We start from the raw sequence: 19,145 nt of genomic DNA, 5'->3' as shown, positions 1-19,145 counted from the left end.
TTACGATTAATTGTTTTTCAGAAGATGGCTTTATAAGGGAGCTGTAACCAATAAATCCATTTTCCGGTAGTATGTTTTGTTTCTGTTATAGATCTTTTTAATTTTTCTTGGTTTGCTTAATTATCTCTTAAATTAATATAATTAAATTATATAAAATTTAAGGAAAAATTAAATAAAAAAACAAATAACAGTTTCATCTTATATCATTTGTAATAGAACATATTATATTATTAACTCTGTAAACACGCTCTAGTGTAGTAACGCCATTATTTGACCGCCATGGTGAATTCATATGACAATATTCCTGTAAACAACACAGTGGTGAAAAGAGTTGCTAAACAATGCTACCATATTTTATAATTTTGTAGAATTTAAATATTTTTAAATAAAACTTGATTAATATTTAGAATTTCTATAGTATTTTAAAAACTCATCGTTGATATTTATAACAATTCTCGAAATTTTACTTCTTCTAGATTGATTTACCAAAAATTTTAAAAGTATTAATTCAATTTTTTTTACATCTGGCAGCCTTAAACACCAACATTAAATTACATTTTGAGGCTGGCAATTTACTCTTGCTTTTTTGTATTCTCGGGTTATTAAAAATTTTCAAAAGTATTTTTTTCCCATAAAATTCTTATTAAAATTAATAAAAACTCTTAAAACATGTAAACAAAAGTGTAATTTAAAAGATTTCGTATAGTTTTAAAGTGAAATTGGTGAGTAAAGTGTTGTAAAAACGCTGGAAAAGAATTTGTTTTCGTATGGTCGAGATGTTGTCTGTCGTCTTGTTCAATTGTGTCGTTGCAAATGTGTGAATTTTTTTCCTGTTGAGGTATACAACCAACATACACGAGTATTCTGTGGTTAAATGTTTTCTTATTTTTTGGGCAAAAACGAATATGAATATGTTAAGTATGTGCTGCGGGCAAATTTCGTTTTTGGAATTTTCCTTAACAAATAACTACTAAGTTGCTAGAATGTTAATAAACTATTAATAAATAGTAAATAAACTATAAATAAGTGGTATGTCAAAGTTCATATAAAAATAAAGGAAAAAAATCTAAATTTTTAAGGGCTTGAAAGTAAAGCAGAAAAAAATTGTGTGCAAAAACTATGGACTGTAATGTATATGCATATGTTTGTGCTAAGTTTTTTTATTCGATTTTTTTGTTAAGTAAAGGTTTTCAATTTTCTTTTCATTAAAAAAGTTTTTTTTAATTAAAATTTTTTGTTTATTCTTTTTTACAACTACATATTTTTTGCATATCTTCTCTCTTGTTCATTGTTTTTCTTTTTCTCGCTGTCAAAATACAGAGTTGTTATATTAGAGTTGCGAATTCGTTGAGTATATGGGTACTTGGTAGTCAAAATAGTAAAATGTAAATAACATTTATCTCGGAAGCGTTTATTTAATTTTTAAGTTTCTTATTATTTTCAATGTGAGTTTACATTAAAATTTTAACAATGTTTTAAACCAGCTTCCGTTGTCCGAATATGTATTATGTTTTCAAATTAAAAATGTTCAAAATTCTCGTATATGTAGTTCTAGTTCGTTCCTGTTCTAGTTCTAATCTAGTTCTGTTGTAGTTCAAGTCAAGTTTAGTTTTAATTAAATTTTAGTTCAGTTCTGGTGTAGCTCTAGTTCAATTCTAGTTGAGTTCTATTTCTGATCTAGTTCTGTTCTAGTTCTGTTCTAGCTCTGTTCCAGTTTTTTTCTAGCTTAGGTCAAGTTCAGTTTTATGTAGTTCAAATTTAGGTTAGTTTTAGTTCAGTTCAAGTTCAGGTCTAGTTTAATTCTAGTTGAGTTCTAGTTCAGTTTTAGTTCATTTCTAATTCAGTCCTAGTTCAGTTCTAGTTCAATTCTAGTTCAGTTCCAGTTCAGTTCGAATTCAATTCAAATTCAATTCTAGTTCATTTATAGTTCAAGTTCAATTCTAGTTCATTTCTAGTTCAAGTTCAATTCTAGTTCAATTCTCGTTCAGTTCAATTTCAGTTTTAGTTAAATTTTAGGAATAGTGCATCCAAATATTCGAAAATTAATTAAAAATTAATTGATTTGTCTACTTTCGTCATAATTTTTTCTAATACGTAACAGTTTTGTTCTTTACCAAATAAACCAAATCATTGGTGCAACTAACAATTGATTAATTGGAAACTCTTTCATGTTTTCTTATAATTTCAGATTTATATATTAATCAAAATTATTCCTAAGTTATTATTTAACATTTCCATTTGGTATCTAGTTATTTAAGAATAAATAAACAAAGAAAAATAAATGACAGTTTTTATAGAGGATTATAGTAAAATAAAATGAACCCCTCAGAGTTAAGAATGATGTGGATGAGTCAATACAATCCTGAACGTATTTCTCTTGAGGATGCAACATTTTTTCACCCAACTGTTGGTCTTTCTGTAATGGATGATTTAACACAACAACAAACAATGGTAAGTGTGAAACGTTATTTAAATCCTAATAATTATAAATCCCACTCTTGAAAACTATACTTTAACTCTAACTATACAAAAGCAATTGCAGTATATAACTAGTTAACGTAGTCTTGTAGTACACTTTTATTCATTTAAAATTTTGTACACTTATTTTATTCATTTATTATTTGTTTTCTCAATTTTTTTTTTTTTTACTTTGCTAAAAATATTGAATATTTTGCAAAATATTGTATGTATCATGTATTATAGTTTTTAAAAACAACTTTTATTTCAAAATTTTATTTCTCTATGTTTTTTTCTTTTTTTCTTTTCATATTCGGTTCAAAAATACAATATATCTACGTTTATTTCAACTTGGCTGTTTTATTAATGTATAATAAACAAATATATATTCTTTCCCCCACCAAAAACCAAAAAAACTTAACCTTATGATTTCCAAATCAATTAAAAACTAACTTAAATACAAATTTTATTAATGTATTGATTGGACTTATTACAAACAAAAAATATACACTTTATAATACTACTACTACTACTAAAACTAAAGGATTTAAATCCAATGATGAGTTTAGTTGGGGGGGATTTCAATAATCAGGCTGCGGCTGCAGCCGCTGCAGTAGCAGCTTCAAATGCTTCGGCGGCCGCAGCTGCGGCAGCAGCATGTGCAGCCTCATCAGCTGCTGTTGCTTTGGGTGTACAACCTACAACGCTATTGGCAACAAATGCAAATGACATTTATGGTCTGGCCCATATGGGTGGTTTGCACCAACAACTGTTACAGCAATCGGCAGCTGCAGTTTTTCAAAATTACGCCTCAATGGATGATGATGATGGTACAACAAATCTTAATAATGCCTTAAATGCTGCTGCAGCTGCTGGTGGCATACTGGTCAATAGTAATGGTAAACCAATTACATCAGCACAATTCCTAACAACCGATGATGGGCAACAGCAACATCATCATCAATTACAGCACCAGCAGCAGCAGCATCATCAGCAAATCTATGATCAAATGGATGATGGTTATGAAGATGGTATATCGGGCCTAACGCCCAAACAGGAAATCATTAATATCGATGATTTTGTCATGATGACTGATTCAAATTCATACGATGGCACCGATTTCATTAATAGTGATGATAAATCTGCAACTGGTATCGATATTACACAACCGCATGAAGTCGATGATCAAGATCTTCTAGTGCCAATGAGTGATGAACATAAAATATTAAGTGAAGCTGCTGCTGCAGCAAATCGTAATCTTTTAGCAGCTGCTCAAGCAGCCTCAACATCCGCTAATTCTTTAACTTCTCGTGGTGGTGGTGTTGGTACAAGTACTCACAGTGGTGGTGGTAATTTACGTTCTCAACGTAAAACTCGTAAAATTGAACCAGTCAATCGTCCTGGTTTAGTATTGAAAACACCAATTGCCTACAAGGGCAACATTGATCCATCTGTTATACCAATACAAAAAGATGGCATGGGTAGGTTTTGTTTTTTTCATTCTTATTTATTAATTTCTTTTATTTAATTTAATTCAATTCAATTACTTTATTATGTTTGTTTTATTTAATTGTTATATATTTTTTCAACAAATTGATTATTAGTCAAATACTTACACACTTTTTGTAAAAACAAATTTGAAATTATTAAAAGCAAACTTAAGGATTATAATTGTAAATAGACAATGCTGGAACTTAAGTTGTTTGTAAAGATTTTATAGGAATAGGAGTGATTCTTGTTCAGTTCTGGTTCAGTTCTAGTTCAGTTCTAGTTTAGTTCAGTTCTAGTACAGTTCTAGTTCAAGTTCTAGTTCAGTTCTAGTTAAGTTCTAGTTCAGTTCTAGTTCAGTTCTAGTTCAGTTCTAGTTCAGTTCTAGTTCAGTTCTAGTTCAGTTCTAGTTCAGTTCTAGTTCAGTTCTAGTTCAGTTCTAGTTCAGTTCTAGTTCAGTTCTAGTTCAGTTCTAGTTCAGTTCTAGTTCAGTTCTAGTTCAGTTCTAGTTCAGTTCTAGTTCAGTTCTAGTTCAGTTCTAGTTCAGTTCTAGTTCAGTTCTAGTTCAGTTCTAGTTCAGTTCTAGTTCAGTTCTAGTTCAGTTCTAGTTCAGTTCTAGTTCAGTTCTAGTTCAGTTCTAGTTCAGTTCTAGTTCAGTTCTAGTTCAGTTTTAGTTCAGTTCTAGTTCTGTTCTAGTTCAGTTCTAGTTTAGTTCTAGTTCAGTTCTAGTTCAGTTCTAGTTCAGTTCTAGTTCAGTTCTAGTTCAGTTCTAGTTCAGTTCTAGTTCAGTTCTAGTTCAATTCTAGTTCAGTTCTAGTTCAGTTCTAGCTCAGTTCTTGTTCAATTCTAGTTCATTTCTAGTTCTAGTTCAGTTCTAGTTCAGTTCTAGTTCAGTTCTAGTTCAGTTCTAGTTTAGTTCTAATTCAGTTCTAGTTCAGTTCTAGCTCAGTTGTAGTTCATTTCTAGTTCAGTCCTAGTTCAGTACTAATTCAATTCTAGTTCAGTTCTACTTCAGTTCAAGTTCTGTTCTAGTTCAGTGCTAGTTCAGTTCTAGTTCAGTTCTAGTTCAGTTCTAGTTCGGTTCTAGTTCAGTTCAAGTTGAGTTAATTTCTAGTCCCGTCTCGTTCAGTTCTACTTTAGTTCTAGTTCAGTTCTATTTCAGTTCTGTTCTATATTGTCTGTCTATAATCGGGTAATGACTCAAATGGAAAGTTTGTTTCCCATGAAATAATTGTAGAGCAATTTTAGAAAAATTCAAGAATAATTTTTAGAATAGGATAACCTAAATGTACAAAATTCTTTGAACAAACTACAAATTTCAGCTTTATTTTAAGTAATCCAGCTCATCTTTTCAGTGGTTATGGAGGAATTTTACCATTTTCAACTATCCGTTGAATTAACTTTGAAAATTAAAAAAAAAATCTTTTTTTGAAAATTTCTTCTAAATCCTGTTAATTTCAGCCGTTTGTGAACGTTGTGGAGCAATAGGTGTAAAACATACGTTTTATACAAAATCTCGACGTTTCTGTAGTATGGCATGTGCTCGTGGTGAATTGTATTCGTTAGTGGTAAATAATAAAACAACAGGAGGTACAAGTCAACAGCAGCAACAACAACAACAACAAGCGCAACAGCAACAACAGCAGCAACAAATTGAAAATATGGAAAATAATTTAAATGAAAATCAACTGCAACAACAGCAGCAACAACAACAAGCACAGCAACAACAACAGCAGCAGCAGCAACAAAATGATATAGAATTAGCACTACGTGTAGCACATATCAAAAATTCAAATTATCGTTTTCGCATAACAGATCAATCGAAAATAACCCAAATAAATGGTTTTGGAGAACCTATAAATAACAACAATAACTCAGATAATAATCTAATAGCTAATGGAGGTGGTAGTGGTGTTGCTAATGGTGCGAATGCCACAACTCTAACAAATGCTGAAACATTAAATACAGCGGCGTCAGCAAATACCACAACATTAACACTACCGAGTGGTATATATACCACAGACAATCAACAGCTTACAGAAATGACACAAACCCCTAAAGCTTTGCGTATGTATCGTGATGTTATGCCTCAGGATGAATTGCCTCAAATACCAAAATATGAACGTCTTCCTTCATCTTGTCCGCAAATGGAGAAAATCATTAGTATACGTAGAAAATTATATGATCCTACACATTCGTATGATTGGACACCACGTTTGGGTCGGGAGGATTTCTATGCGGCGCCTGTAACATGTTTTCATCATGCGCCCGGCTATGATGTTTGGGATAATTTGGGCATTGACATGAAAGTCGAGGTGGAGAATACAGATTGTGATCAGTTGGAGGTGATACAGCCGGGTCAAACGCCGCATTCATTTTGGGTGGCCACCATATTGGATATACAGGGATATAAGGCGCTAATGAGATATGAAGGTAAAGTTTATTTTAAAAGCTTGTAGCATTATAGTTCGAAAGTTTTCGAAAATGCGATATCATGATGTAAAATTTTAAATTTTAATAAACAAATCTTTCCATAACAGGTTTCGACACTGAAAGTCATGATTTTTGGGTGAATCTATGTAATGCGGAAGTGCATGCGGTTGGTTGGTGTGCGACACGAGGCAAACCTCTTATACCTCCACGTTCGATTGAGAATAAATACAAAGATTGGAAAGATTTCTTAGTGAGTCGTTTGTCGGGTGCCAGAACATTACCCTCCAGTTTTTACAATAAAATCAATGAAAGCATGCAGTCACGTTTTCGCCTGGGCCTTAATCTAGAATGTGTGGATAAGGATCGTATATCACAAGTACGTTTGGCGACGGTCACAAAAATTGTAGGGAAACGTTTATTTTTACGATATTTTGATTCCGACGATGGCTTCTGGTGTCACGAAGATTCACCAATTATACATCCAGTGGGTTGGGCCACAACGGTGGGTCATAATTTGGCAGCACCACAGGATTATCTAGAGAGAATGTTGGGTAAGGAAAATTTTTGAATAAAAATATAGTTTTTATATATAATTTTTGTCTGTTTATATATTTTAGCGGGTCGTGAAGCCATGATAGAAGTACATGAAGATGATGCAACTATAGAATTGTTTAAAATGAATTTCACATTCGAAGAATATTTCATTGAAGGCAAAACAAAGACTTTTATTGAAGGCATGAAACTGGAAGCAGTGGATCCTTTGAATCTCTCCTCAATATGTGTGGCCACAGTAATGGCCGTTTTGAAATTTGGTTATATGATGATACGTATTGATTCATATCAACCAGATGCTACAGGTTCCGACTGGTAAGCTATTACGATGCTAAATAGATAAAATCAAGTTGTTTATTTTTTCGTTCTTTTTAAGGTTTTGTTACCATGAAAAGTCCCCAAATATTTTCCCAGTGGGCTTTTGTGCAGCTAATAGTATCACCTTAACGCCGCCAAATGGTTATAATGCGAATAATTTCACTTGGGAAACGTATTTACGTGATACAAATGCCATGCCAGCGGGAGAACATTTGTTTCATCGTGATGTGCCTAATCATGGTTTTGAGGTAAAAAATTATTATTTAACTTAAAGGTGATCAGAAAGTTAATTTATTTTTTGTTTTATTTAATAGGTGGGCATGAGTTTAGAATGTGCTGATCTCATGGATCCTCGTTTGGTGTGTGTGGCCACAGTATCTAGGATAGTGGGACGTCTATTGAAAATACATTTTGATGGCTGGACTGATGAATATGATCAATGGCTAGATTGTGAATCTGCGGATATTTACCCTGTAGGTTGGTGCGTACTAGTTAACCATAAATTGGAAGGACCACCTGCACCCTTACCGGCACCTACAAAAGCAGCAGCTAAACCCAAACCTCAGAAGAAACGTAAAAAGAAGGGACCAAACACACCAGCAAACGCTAATAAAAATAATCAAACCTCAACACCTCAAGACACGCAACCTCAAGGTATATTTTTAATTTAAGAAAAAATAAAAAAAAAAGTATAAACTTTCTTCCTTTTTTCCAAAATAGCAGTAAAATCTCGTACAATAGCTTTAAAGACAACACCCCATCTGCCTAAGCTTAGCATAAAATTGGAATTGAAACCTGAACATCATAATCCTGCCTTTTATGAAAACACAAACGTCGCACACACAACGGACGCCCTAGTTGAGGACGACGACGATGCTGACGATTGTGAAGAATACGACGAAGACAGTAATAGTCTTTTATCGAATCAATCTTCTTGCCTACAAAATGATCCCTTAGTTGTGGGAAATGCGTCGGGTACAACGGCTACGACGACACTCTTGGTAAATCCGGCAGCTGCAGCAGCAGTGGCTGCATCTACAAATGATAAAGTACGTAAACCTAACAAATCTAATAAAAAAACTACCGTTAAGAAAACACAATCACCTGCTCCACCAATAGCTACACGTAAAGCTACTAGTTACATTGGGGTAAGTGGTAGTTAAACCCTGTAATAGTGCGTATCTCCTCTCTCTCTCTCAAGTGTCATCAAATTGTAAATATTTTCCCAAAAAAATCATTTTATATTTTTCCCTCTAACATTTCATTCAAAAAAATTAATGTTAGATTTTCTTTTTTCATTTTATTCTTAATTTTTTCTTAATGTTGAGAGGAATTTTGTACATTTTTTCAGAATCTAATTGTTCGTGAAAACCAAACACCGAAAATAACTCGTTCCGAAATACACGTGTTAGGTAATAGTTCAGTTCTTGTTCAGTTCTAGTGCAGTTCTAGTGCAGTTCTAGTTCAGTTCCAGCTCAATTCTAGTTCAGTTCTAGTTCAGTTCTAGTTCAGTTCTAGTTCAGTTCTAGTTCAGATCTAGTTCAGTTCTAGTTCAGTTCGAGTTCAGTTCTAGTTCTAGTTCAGATCTAGTTCAGTTCAGTTCAGTTCTAGTTCAGTTCTAGTTCAGTTCTAGTTCAATTCTAGTTCAGTTCTAGTTCAGTTCTAGTTCAGTTCTAGTTCAGTTCTAGTTCAGTTCTAGTTCAGTTCTAGTTCAGTTCTAGTTCAGATCTAGTTCAGTTCTAGTTCAGTTCTAGTTCAATTCTAGTTCAGTTCTATTTCAGTTCTAGTTCAGTTCTAGTTCAGTTCGAGTTCAGTTCTAGTTCAGTTCTAGTTCAGTTCTAATTCAGTTCTAGTTCAGATCTAGTTCAGTTCTAGTTCATTTCTAGTTCAGTTCTAGTTCAATTCTAATTCAGTTCTATTTCAGTTCTAGTGCAGTTCTAGAGTTTAGCTGTAGTTCTCTTTATATATATTTGATTTTTATATGATTACCGCAAGTTGTTTTTGGTTTGTTTGACATCCGCCAATGTTCATATTTGTATATTAATTTTAGCATTCATTTATCGTTTTTTGTTAAATATATTTGTTTTTAACGCACTGTTATTGGATCATTACCACCACCAATCATATCCCCATCATCTTTAATTCTAGTCATTTATATAAGACCAATTTTATTTCCACTTAATACTCATCTAAATTTCATCCCAAATCTTCATACAACATCTATTCTTCTAGAATTCCTCCGTTAGCAGTACTAAATATATACCACGTTTAAGTGATTGTACGGATAGTGATAATATTGCAGAACTTATGCCAGATACCTGGAATGTCTATGATGTTTCACAATTTCTACGCGTTAACGACTGTACGGCACATTGTGATACGTTAAGTCGTAATAAAATCGATGGTAAACGTCTGTTGCAGTTATCAAAAGATGAAATTATTACCCTATTGGGTATGAAGGTTGGTCCAGCATTGAAAATCTACGATTTAATACAACAACTCAAGTGTAAAGTGAATCCTGGAAAATCGCGTATGCATAAAAATAATAAATATTTATAGTCTATAGAGCAGAGCAATAATAATAACAACAATAATATTATTAATACCACAACAACTGCAGCAGCAACTACAAATACAACAAACACAACAATGATAAAACTTAATTGGAAATTGTTTATAAAATAGATTTGTTACAAAATATTTGCTTTTTTTATTATATATATATATATACATATATTAATATAAAATATACATATTATTTTTTCTAATTTAAGTTAATTATAATGTTAAATTAAGTTATATTTTTAAACATTTTCGTTTATAATTCAATATGAAGTGTATAAGGAAAATATAAAAAAAAGAAAAATTACAACAATTTCCAATTACCATTAAAAAATGAATACAAAAACAAACAAAAAAACTCACACTAATTTCAATTCTATTACGGGGGGAAATTTGAAAGTAGTTATCGATAAATTTTCTATAGTAAAGTAAAGTTATCGATAACGTTACTACAAAAAAGTATAGAAATCGATACATTTTCTGCAGAAAAGTAAAGAAATCGATACATTTCTACTGAAAAGTAAAGAAATAACACATAACAAGAATAACATTTTTATAGTAAAGTAGAGTAATTGTTAACTTTTCTATAGAAAAGTAAAGTTATCGATATCTTTTCTATAGAAAAGTAAAGTTATCGATAACTTTTCTATAGAAAAGTAAAGTTATCGATAGCTTTTCTATAGAAAAGTAAAGTTATCGATAACTTTTCTATAGAAAAGTAAAGTTATCGATAACTTTTCTATAGAAAAGTAAAGTTATCGATAACTTTTCTATAGAAAAGTAAAGTTATCGATAACTTTTCTATAGAAAAGTAAAGTTATCGATAACTTTTCTATAGAAAAGTAAAGTTATCGATAACTTTTCTATAGAAAAGTAAAGTTATCGATAACTTTTCTATAGAAAAGTAAAGTTATCGATAACTTTTCTATAGAAAAGTAAAGTTATCGATAACTTTTCTATAGAAAAGTAAAGTTATCGATAACTTTTCTATAGAAAAGTAAAGTTATCGATAACTTTTCTATAGAAAAGTAAAGTTATCGATAACTTTTCTATGGAAAAGTAAAGTTATCGATAACTTTTCTATAGAAAAGTAAAGTTATCGATAACTTTTCTATAGAAAAGTAAAGTTATCGATAACTTTTCTATAGAAAAGTAAAGTTATCGATAACTTTTCTATAGAAAAGTAAAGTTATCGATATCTTTTCTATAGAGAAGTAATTTTAGAGAAAACTTTTCAATAAAAAAGAAATGTTGGAGAAAACTTTTCTATAGAAAAGTAAAGTTATCGATAACATTTCTATAGATAAGTAATGTTGAAGAAAACTTTTGTATAGAAAAGTAAAGGTAGCGATAACTGTTCTATAGAAATTTATAGTTATCGATAATTTGTCTATAGAAAAGTTATTGATAACTAGTTAATACAATAGATCATAGAGTACTATTCTATATATTAATCAATCGACTAGTGAACTTACTTGTCTATAGACTTGTTCACAGGCTAGTTCACTTTGTATTGGATATTTCCATTTCATAAAAAAATATTATGGAACTGTTACGTATGAATAACGTGGGCTTGTAAACACCACGTTAATCATACGATTCTCAATTCTTATTCGACAATGGTTGCGATAAAATTTGTATCCCTATTTCTATAGAAAAGTTATCGATAACTTTACATTTCTATAAAAAGTTATTAATTACTTTACTTTAGATATTTTAAACAAAAACAGACAATAGAACTGTTAAGTAAATTAGATAAATTGACAGATTCTTTAGAAACTTGTATATCATCATCAATTCGGCATTTCGATACCATCGCTTATTATATTCTGCATTACGATTGTGAAAACGTTTTAGTAATTTGTTATTTTAGTGACGGAGCATCGAATCGAAATAGAGAATACCAAAGCGGAGAAAATTTCGATTCGAATTATAATACAGAATTAGAGCGATTTATAACATATTAAATTAATTTAAAACAGTAAAGGTATATTCACATCAATCAACTATTTGTCGAAAAACTTAAGCCCATTTTTGTTTAAAATATGTATTTAAAGGAAATCAAAATGTCGACGTCCTAGGGGTCACTCCATTTTCCACAAATATTTGACATATGTGAGTGTACCTTTAACTTTTATTAATTTTTTGGTCATAGTTTATAAAATCGCGCAATCTACAAATAGTAACTACTATAGTATATACTACACATCAACTCAAAAATATTATATATAATAAGTTATTAAAAAAATTATAATACCAACTCAAATATTCATTGTTTCATTAACACATTATAATTATTTCATTAATTACATGTAACATAATTTCATCTGTAAATACATGTTAAATATTTTTATAAAAAGAAACGCTAAGTTAATTTTATTTAGAATTTAGTTTTCTTTAAATTAAGATACATTTTATTGATCATTCAGGTTAGTTGATGACACACAACACCACTTTTAAAAAAAAAATTATTATAACAACACATGATTTCAGTTATACTAGTATATAAAATACCGCCTACAAAAAGTTAAGCTTTTAAAAAATAACCATAAATACATAAAATACCTACAATATACGAGTATAAAAAGCTTCTTTAATATTTAAAAGAAATAAATTTATAAAATACTATATAATGCATATAGATTTATAAATATAACATTTATAAAATAATTAAAATCATACATACTGTATTACAAAACTTAAATAATAATATAAATAAAATAAGTTAATAATATAGAATCAGTTATTAAAAGTTATACGATAAAAACTTGTTTATTTTAAAAAAATTGTTTTCACTCGAAAAATCACATTTTGTTGGCAAACAAAAGTGATCACAGATTTTCACTGATTTTGCTCTATATCTGATAGTTTTCGATAAAAAAAGAACATTTATGTTTTCGCTCATATAGTTTTCGAGAAAAAAAGAATTTTATGTTATCAATCATAAAGTCACATTTTGATGGGAAACAAAAGTGATCACAGATTTTCAATGTTTGTGCTCTATCTCTTATAGTTTCCGTGAAAAACGGAGTTTTGTGTTTTCATTCAAAAAATCACATTTTGGTGAGAAACAAAATTGATCACAGATTTTCAATGTTTTTTCTCTATCTCTTATAGTTTTCGAGAAAAACGCACTTTTATGTTTTCACTCAAAGTTTCAGTGAGAGGCAAAAGTGATCACAGACTTTCAATGTTTTAGCTCTATCTCTTATAGTTTCCGAGAAAAACTGACTTTTATGTTTTCACTCAAAAAATCAAGTTTCTGTGAGAGGCAAAAGTGATCACAGATTTTCAATGTTTTTGCTCTATCTCTTATAGTTTTAGAGAAAAGCGCACTTTTATGTTTTCACTCAAAAAATCACATTTTTGTAAGAAACAAAAGTGATCACAGATTTTCAATGTTTTTGCTCTATCTCTTATAGTTTTCGAGAAAAACGCACTTTTATGTTTTCACTCAAAAAATCACATTTTTGTGAGAAATAAAAGTGATCACAGATTTTCAATGTTTTTGCTCTATCTCTTATAGTTTTCGAGAAAAACGCACTTTTATGTTTTCACTCAAAAAATCACATTTTTGTAAGAAACAAAAGTGATCACAGATTTTCAATGTTTTTGCTCTATCTCTTATAGTTTTCGAGAAAAACGCACTTTTATGTTTTCACTCAAAAAATCAAGTTTCTGTGAGAAGCAAAAGTGATCACAGATTTTCAATGTTTTAGCTCTATATCTTATAGTTTTAGAGAAAAGCGCACTTTTATGTTTTCACTCAAAAAATCACATTTTTATAAGAAACAAAAGTGATCACAGATTTTCAATGTTTTTGCTCTATCTCTTATAGTTTTCGAGAAAAGCGCACTTTTATGTTTTCACTCAAAAAATCACATTTTTGTAAGAAACAAAAGTGATCACAGATTTTCAATGTTTTTGCTCTATCTCTTATAGTTTTCGAGAAAAACGCACTTTTATGTTTTCACTCAAAAAATCACATTTTTGTGAGAAATAAAAGTGATCACAGATTTTCAATGTTTTTGCTCTATCTCTTATAGTTTTCGAGAAAAACGGACTTTTGTGTTTTCACTCAAAAAATCAAGTTTCTGTGAGACAAAAGTTATCACAGATTTTCAATGTTTTTGCTCCATCTCTTATAGTTTTCGAGAAAAACGCACTTTTGTGTTTTCACTCAAATAATCACATTTTTGTGAGAAATAAAAGTGATCACAGATTTTCAATGTTTTTGCTCTATCTCTTATAGTTTTAGAGAAAAGCGCACTTTTATGTTTTCACTCAAAAAATCACATTTTTATAAGAAACAAAAGTGATCACAGATTTTCAATGTTTTTGCTCTATCTCTTATAGTTTTCGAGAAAAACGGACTTTTGTGTTTTCACTCAAAAAATCTAGTTTTTGTGAGAAACAAAAGTGATCACAGATTTTCAATGTTTTTGCTCTATCTCTTATAGTTTTCGAGAAAAACGGACTTGTATGTTTTCACTCAAAAAATCAAGTTTTTGTGAGAAACAAAAGTGATTTTCAATGTTTTTGCTCTATCTCTTATAGTTTTCGAGAAAAACGGACTTTTATGTTTTCACGCAAGAAATCAAGTTTTTGTCAGAGACAAAAGTGATCACAGATTTTCAATGTTTTTGTTCTATCTCTTATAGTTTTCGAGAAAAACCCACTTTTATGTTTTCACTCAAAAAATCAAGTTTTTGTGAGAAACAAAAGTGATCACAGATTTTCAATGTTTTTGCTCTATCTCTTATAGTTTTCGAGAAAAACGCACTTTATTCCTTTCACTCAAAAAATCACATTTTTGTGAGAAACAAAAGTGATCACAGATTTTCAATGTTTTTGTTCTATCTCTTATAGTCTTCGAGAAAAACGCACTTTTATGTTTTCACTCAAAAAATCAAGTTTTTGTGAGAGACAAAATTGATCACAGATTTTCAATGTTTTAGCTCTATCTCTTATAGTTTTCGAGAAAAACGGACTTTTATGTTTTCACTCAAAAAATCACACTTTTATGAGGAACAAAAGTGATCACAGATTTTCAATGTTTTTGCTCTATCTCTTATAGTTTTCGAGAAAAACGGACTTTTGTGTTTTCACTCCAAAAATCAAGTTTTTGTGAGAGACAAAAGTGATCACAGATTTTCAATGTTTTTGATCTATCTCTTATAGTTTTCGAGAAAAACGAACTTTTATGATCACAGATTTTCAATGTTTTTGCTCTATCTCTTATAGTTTTCGAAAAAAAAAAAAAAACGCACTTTTATGTTTTCACTCAAAAAATCTAGTTTTTGTGAGAAACAAAAGTGATCACAGATTTTCAATGTTTTTGCTCTATCTCTTATAGTTTTCGAGAAAAACGGACTTTTATGTTTTCATTCAAAAAATCACATTTTTGTGAGAAACAAAAGTGATCACAGATTTTCAATGTTTTTGCTCTATCTCTTATAGTTTTCGAGAAAAACGCACTTTTATCCTTTCACTCAAAAAATCACATTTTTGTGAGAAACAAAAGTGATCACAGATTTTTAATGTTTTTGCTCTATCTCTTATAGTCTTCGAGAAAAACGCACTTTTGTGTTTTCACTCAAAAAATCTAGTTTTTGTGAGAAACAAAAGTGATCACAGATTTTCAATGTTTTTGCTCTATCTCTTATAGTTTTCGAGAAAAACGCACTTTTATTCTTTCACTCAAAAAATCACATTTTTGTGAGAAACAAAAGTGATCACAGATTTTCAATTTTTTTGCTCTATCTCTTATAGTTTTCGAGAAAAACGCACTTTTATGTTTTCACTCAAAAAAAAACACATTTTTGTGAGAGACAAAAGTGATCACAGATTTTCAATGTTTTTGCTCTATCTCTTATGGTTTTCGTGAAAAATGGACTTTTGTGTTTTCATTCAAAAAATCAAGTTTTTGTGAGAGACAAAAGTGATCACAGATTTTCAATGTTTTAGCTCTATCTCTTATAGTTTTCGAGAAAAACGGACTTTTATGTTTTCACTCAATGTTTTTGCTCTATCTCTTATAGTTTTCGAGAAAAACGGACTTTTATGTTTTCACTCAAAAAATCACATTTTTGTGAGAAACAAAAGTGATCACAGATTTTTAATGTTTTTGCTCTATCTCTTATAGTCTTCGAGAAAAACGGACTTTTATGTTTTCATTCAAAAAATCAAGTTTTTGTGAGAAACAAAAGTGATCACAGATTTTCAATGTTTTTGCTCTATCTCTTATAGTTTTCGAGACAAACGCACTTTTATTCTTTCACTCAAAAAATCACATTTTTGTAAGAAACAAAAGTGATCACAGATTTTCAATGTTTTTGCTCTATCTCTTATAGTTTTCGAGAAAAACGGACTTTTATGTTTTCACTCAAAAAATCACATTTTTGTGAGAAACAAAAGTGATCACAGATTTTCAATGTTTTTGCTCTATCTCTTATAGTTTTCGAGAAAAACGCACTTTTATCCTTTCACTCAAAAAATCACATTTTTGTGAGAAACAAAAGTGATCACAGATTTTTAATGTTTTTGCTCAATCTCTTATAGTCTTCGAGAAAAACGCACTTTTGTGTTTTCACTCAAAAAATCTAGTTTTTGTGAGAAACAAAAGTGATCACAGATTTTCAATGTTTTTGCTCTATCTCTTATAGTCTTCGAGAAAAACGCACTTTTATGTTTTCACTCAAAAAAAAACACATTTTTGTGAGAGACAAAAGTGATCACAGATTTTCAATGTTTTTGCTCTATCTCTTATGGTTTTCGTGAAAAACGGACTTTTGTGTTTTCATTCAAAAAATCAAGTTTTTGTGAGAGACAAAAGTCATCACAGATTTTCAATGTTTTTGCTCTATCTCTTATAGTTTTCGAGACAAACGCACTTTTATTCTTTCACTCAAAAAATCACATTTTTGTAAGAAACAAAAGTGATCACAGATTTTCAATGTTTTTGCTCTATCTCTTATAGTTTTCGAGAAAAACGGACTTTTATGTTTTCACTCAAAAAATCACATTTTTGTGAGAAACAAAAGTGATCACAGATTTTCAATGTTTTTGCTCTATCTCTTATAGTTTTCGAGAAAAACGGACTTTTATGTTTTCACTCAAAAAATCATATTTTTGTGAGAAACAAAAGTGATCACAGATTTTCAATGTTTTTGCTCTATCTCTTATAGTTTTCCAGAAAAACGGACTTTTGTGTTTTCACTCAAAAATCATATTTTTGTAAGAAACAAGAGTGATAACAGATTTTCAATGTTTTTGCTCTATGTCTTATAGTTTTCGAGAAAAACGGACTTTTGTGTTTTCACTCAAAAAATCAAGTTTTTGTGGGAGACAAAAGTGATCACAGATTTTCAATGTTTTAGTTCTATCTCTTGTAGTTTTATGAGAAAAACGCGCTTTTGTGTTTTCACTCAAAAAATCACATTTTTGTGAGAAACAAAAGTGATCACAGATTTTCAATGTTTTTGCTCTATCTCTTATAGTTTTCGTGAAAAACGGACTTTTGTGTTTTCACTCAAAAAATCGCATGTTCTATCTCTTATAGTTTTCGAGAAAAACGGACTTTTATGTTTTCATTAAAAAAATCACATTTTGGTGAGAAACAAAAGTGATCACAGATTTTCATTGTTTTTGCTTTATCTCTTACAGTTTCTGTGAAAAACGGACTTTTGTGTTTTTCAATGTTTTTGCTCTATCTCTTAAGTTTCCGTGAAAAACGCACTTTTGTGTTTTCACTCAAAAAATCAAGTTTTTGTGAGAGACAAAAGTGATCACAGATTTTCAATGTTTTTGCTCTATCTCTTATAGTTTTCGAGAAAAACGGACTTTAAGTTTTCATTCAAAAAATCACATTTTTGTGAGAAACAAATTTTGGTGTCAAACAAAAGTGAGATGCAAATGTGATCACATATTTTCACTGTTTTTGCTCAATATCTTATAATTTTCGAGAAAGAAGGTAATCATTGCTTAGTTTCTAAGTAAATCGAAACGTTTCTATCCACTGTACAGAATTATCAAATCAATTTTTATTTATTCTGTAAATGAAATTTCATTATATTCGAACAAATTAATAAAAAATATACCAAAAGTATAAGATGAGTAACGCTAGTGAAATAACTGATGAAGAAAAAAGCTTCGTTGAGGAGCAGGAAGATAAAATTAACATTGGAGTTAGTTCATATTCTATGTTGATTCAAAGTAATTAATTCCCTACAAATCTTAAAACTTTTTAGCTTTATATAGGTGGACGCAATAGTAAGAGCGAACGCAATGGACGGGGATGGGCCATTTTACCAAATGGTGATCAATATGATGGACAATATCGTAAAGGTCAACGACATGGCATTGGTCTTTATGTTTTCAAAGATGGCTCTAGATATTTTGGTCAATATCGTTGTGGTGAATAGAAAAAATGTTTTAATTTGGAATAATTCTTAAATTTGCTTGTTTTAAAGGTATACGTTCTGGTCGAGGAATTTTTATATATCCCGATGGTAGTTATTATGAGGGTAACTGGCGTAAAAGTCTTAAACATGGTAAAGGTCGTTATAGTTATGCTAATGGTGATTCATATTGTGGTAGTTGGTATCGTGGCCAAAGGCACGGGGTAGGTATTTATACCAGTAAATCTTTATCTTCGAATGCTATTTGTGGTGCTGTAAGTTTTACCGGTACTTGGCGTCAAGGTGTACGTGTTGGTCCCTTTCAATTGAATTTTGGCAGCGAGGACAAATGTACCACTTTACATGGAACCTGGGATAATTTATATCCCCAGGGACCTTGTGTTTTTAGTTTCAACAATCGTTATTTGCTTATGGGTTATTTTCAAACTCCAGGTCGTGAAGCTTGGTTGGCTTTACAGGCCAGGAAAAACAGAACAAGTCAGCTGAATGATTTTATGGAAGAAGCTGTTGCAGTGGAAGAGTCGGATAACAATGAACAGGACATTTGGATGAATGAGCCATCTTTATGGTGTGCCCAAGATGTGTGTGTTTATGATATGTCTTTACTGCCACAGGAACCGGTGCCTTTGCCTATATCGGATTCTGATATTTCGGTGTGTTCGCTCTCAACGGAGGCTACAGAAATTTCAGCTGAAAAACCCTTCGCCTATAAGGGAGAAGAGGAGGGTGAGGAGGAAGCTAACGAAGAAGGCAATATAGAATGTGGACCCTGTGAGTGCTCGTCAAGTGGTGTGGAATCATCTAGCCAGGTATGCCCTCCCTATGGTAATCCTTGCGCTATTGAGATTACTCCTCAAAAAAACTGCTAAATTGTGAGCCTATTTATGGAATTTTCGCATTTTGTAAAAATTTTCA

General features: G+C 30.7%; 2 protein-coding genes across 5 annotated transcripts; both read left to right on the top strand.

Annotated features, from left to right (window-relative positions):
• The first annotated feature begins 551 nt into the window (after positions 1-551).
• Positions 552-10,161, top strand: LOC119602454 (polycomb protein Sfmbt). 4 transcript variants are annotated; one of them, XM_037953994.1, is made up of 10 exons: positions 552-722; positions 2,189-2,451; positions 3,002-3,938; positions 5,407-6,378; positions 6,486-6,929; positions 6,996-7,245; positions 7,307-7,496; positions 7,563-7,902; positions 7,972-8,297; positions 9,481-10,161. In XM_037953994.1, exons 2-10 carry the CDS (start codon positions 2,317-2,319, stop codon positions 9,805-9,807), a joined length of 3,921 nt encoding a protein of 1,306 aa, XP_037809922.1. In that variant the 5' UTR covers positions 552-722; positions 2,189-2,316; the 3' UTR covers positions 9,808-10,161. The 4 variants fall into 4 exon arrangements, with proteins under 4 accessions (XP_037809922.1, XP_037809920.1, XP_037809918.1 ...); XM_037953992.1 differs by having other exon boundaries at positions 7,972-8,396; positions 9,481-9,991; XM_037953990.1 differs by having other exon boundaries at positions 7,969-8,396; positions 9,481-9,990.
• A 7,648-nt stretch (positions 10,162-17,809) lies between these two features.
• LOC119602448 (radial spoke head 10 homolog B-like) lies at positions 17,810-19,122 on the top strand. The gene is made up of 3 exons (XM_037953983.1): positions 17,810-17,996; positions 18,060-18,225; positions 18,282-19,122. The coding sequence occupies exons 1-3, from the start codon at positions 17,922-17,924 to the stop codon at positions 19,097-19,099; spliced, it is 1,059 nt and encodes a 352-aa protein (XP_037809911.1). The 5' UTR covers positions 17,810-17,921; the 3' UTR covers positions 19,100-19,122.
• Positions 19,123-19,145: the final 23 nt, after the last annotated feature.

This window comes from Lucilia sericata, unplaced genomic scaffold (assembly GCF_015586225.1).
Source record: "Lucilia sericata isolate MDLA Ls3-8-SP2 unplaced genomic scaffold, ASM1558622v1 Contig000233F_arrow, whole genome shotgun sequence".
Classification (NCBI taxonomy): domain Eukaryota; kingdom Metazoa; phylum Arthropoda; class Insecta; order Diptera; family Calliphoridae; genus Lucilia; species Lucilia sericata.
Note: the sequence above shows the minus strand (reverse complement) of the source record. Positions and strands in the feature narration are given on the sequence as shown.

What these genes read in the sequence shown, in the direction of transcription:
- LOC119602454 (XM_037953990.1), top strand. Translation starts at nt 2,317, where the DNA reads ATGAACCCCTCAGAGTTAAGAATGATGTGGATGAGTCAATACAATCCT. An exon ending in TGCCTAATCATGGTTTTGAG is followed by an intron (nt 7,497 to 7,562) that starts GTAAAAAATTAT and finishes TTTATTTAATAG; the next exon opens with GTGGGCATGAGTTTAGAATG. An exon ending in TCAAGACACGCAACCTCAAG is followed by an intron (nt 7,903 to 7,968) that starts GTATATTTTTAA and finishes TTTCCAAAATAG; the next exon opens with CAGTAAAATCTCGTACAATA.
- LOC119602448 (XM_037953983.1), top strand. Translation starts at nt 17,922, where the DNA reads ATGAGTAACGCTAGTGAAATAACTGATGAAGAAAAAAGCTTCGTTGAG. An exon ending in AAGATAAAATTAACATTGGA is followed by an intron (nt 17,997 to 18,059) that starts GTTAGTTCATAT and finishes AAAACTTTTTAG; the next exon opens with CTTTATATAGGTGGACGCAA. An exon ending in TTTTGGTCAATATCGTTGTG is followed by an intron (nt 18,226 to 18,281) that starts GTGAATAGAAAA and finishes CTTGTTTTAAAG; the next exon opens with GTATACGTTCTGGTCGAGGA.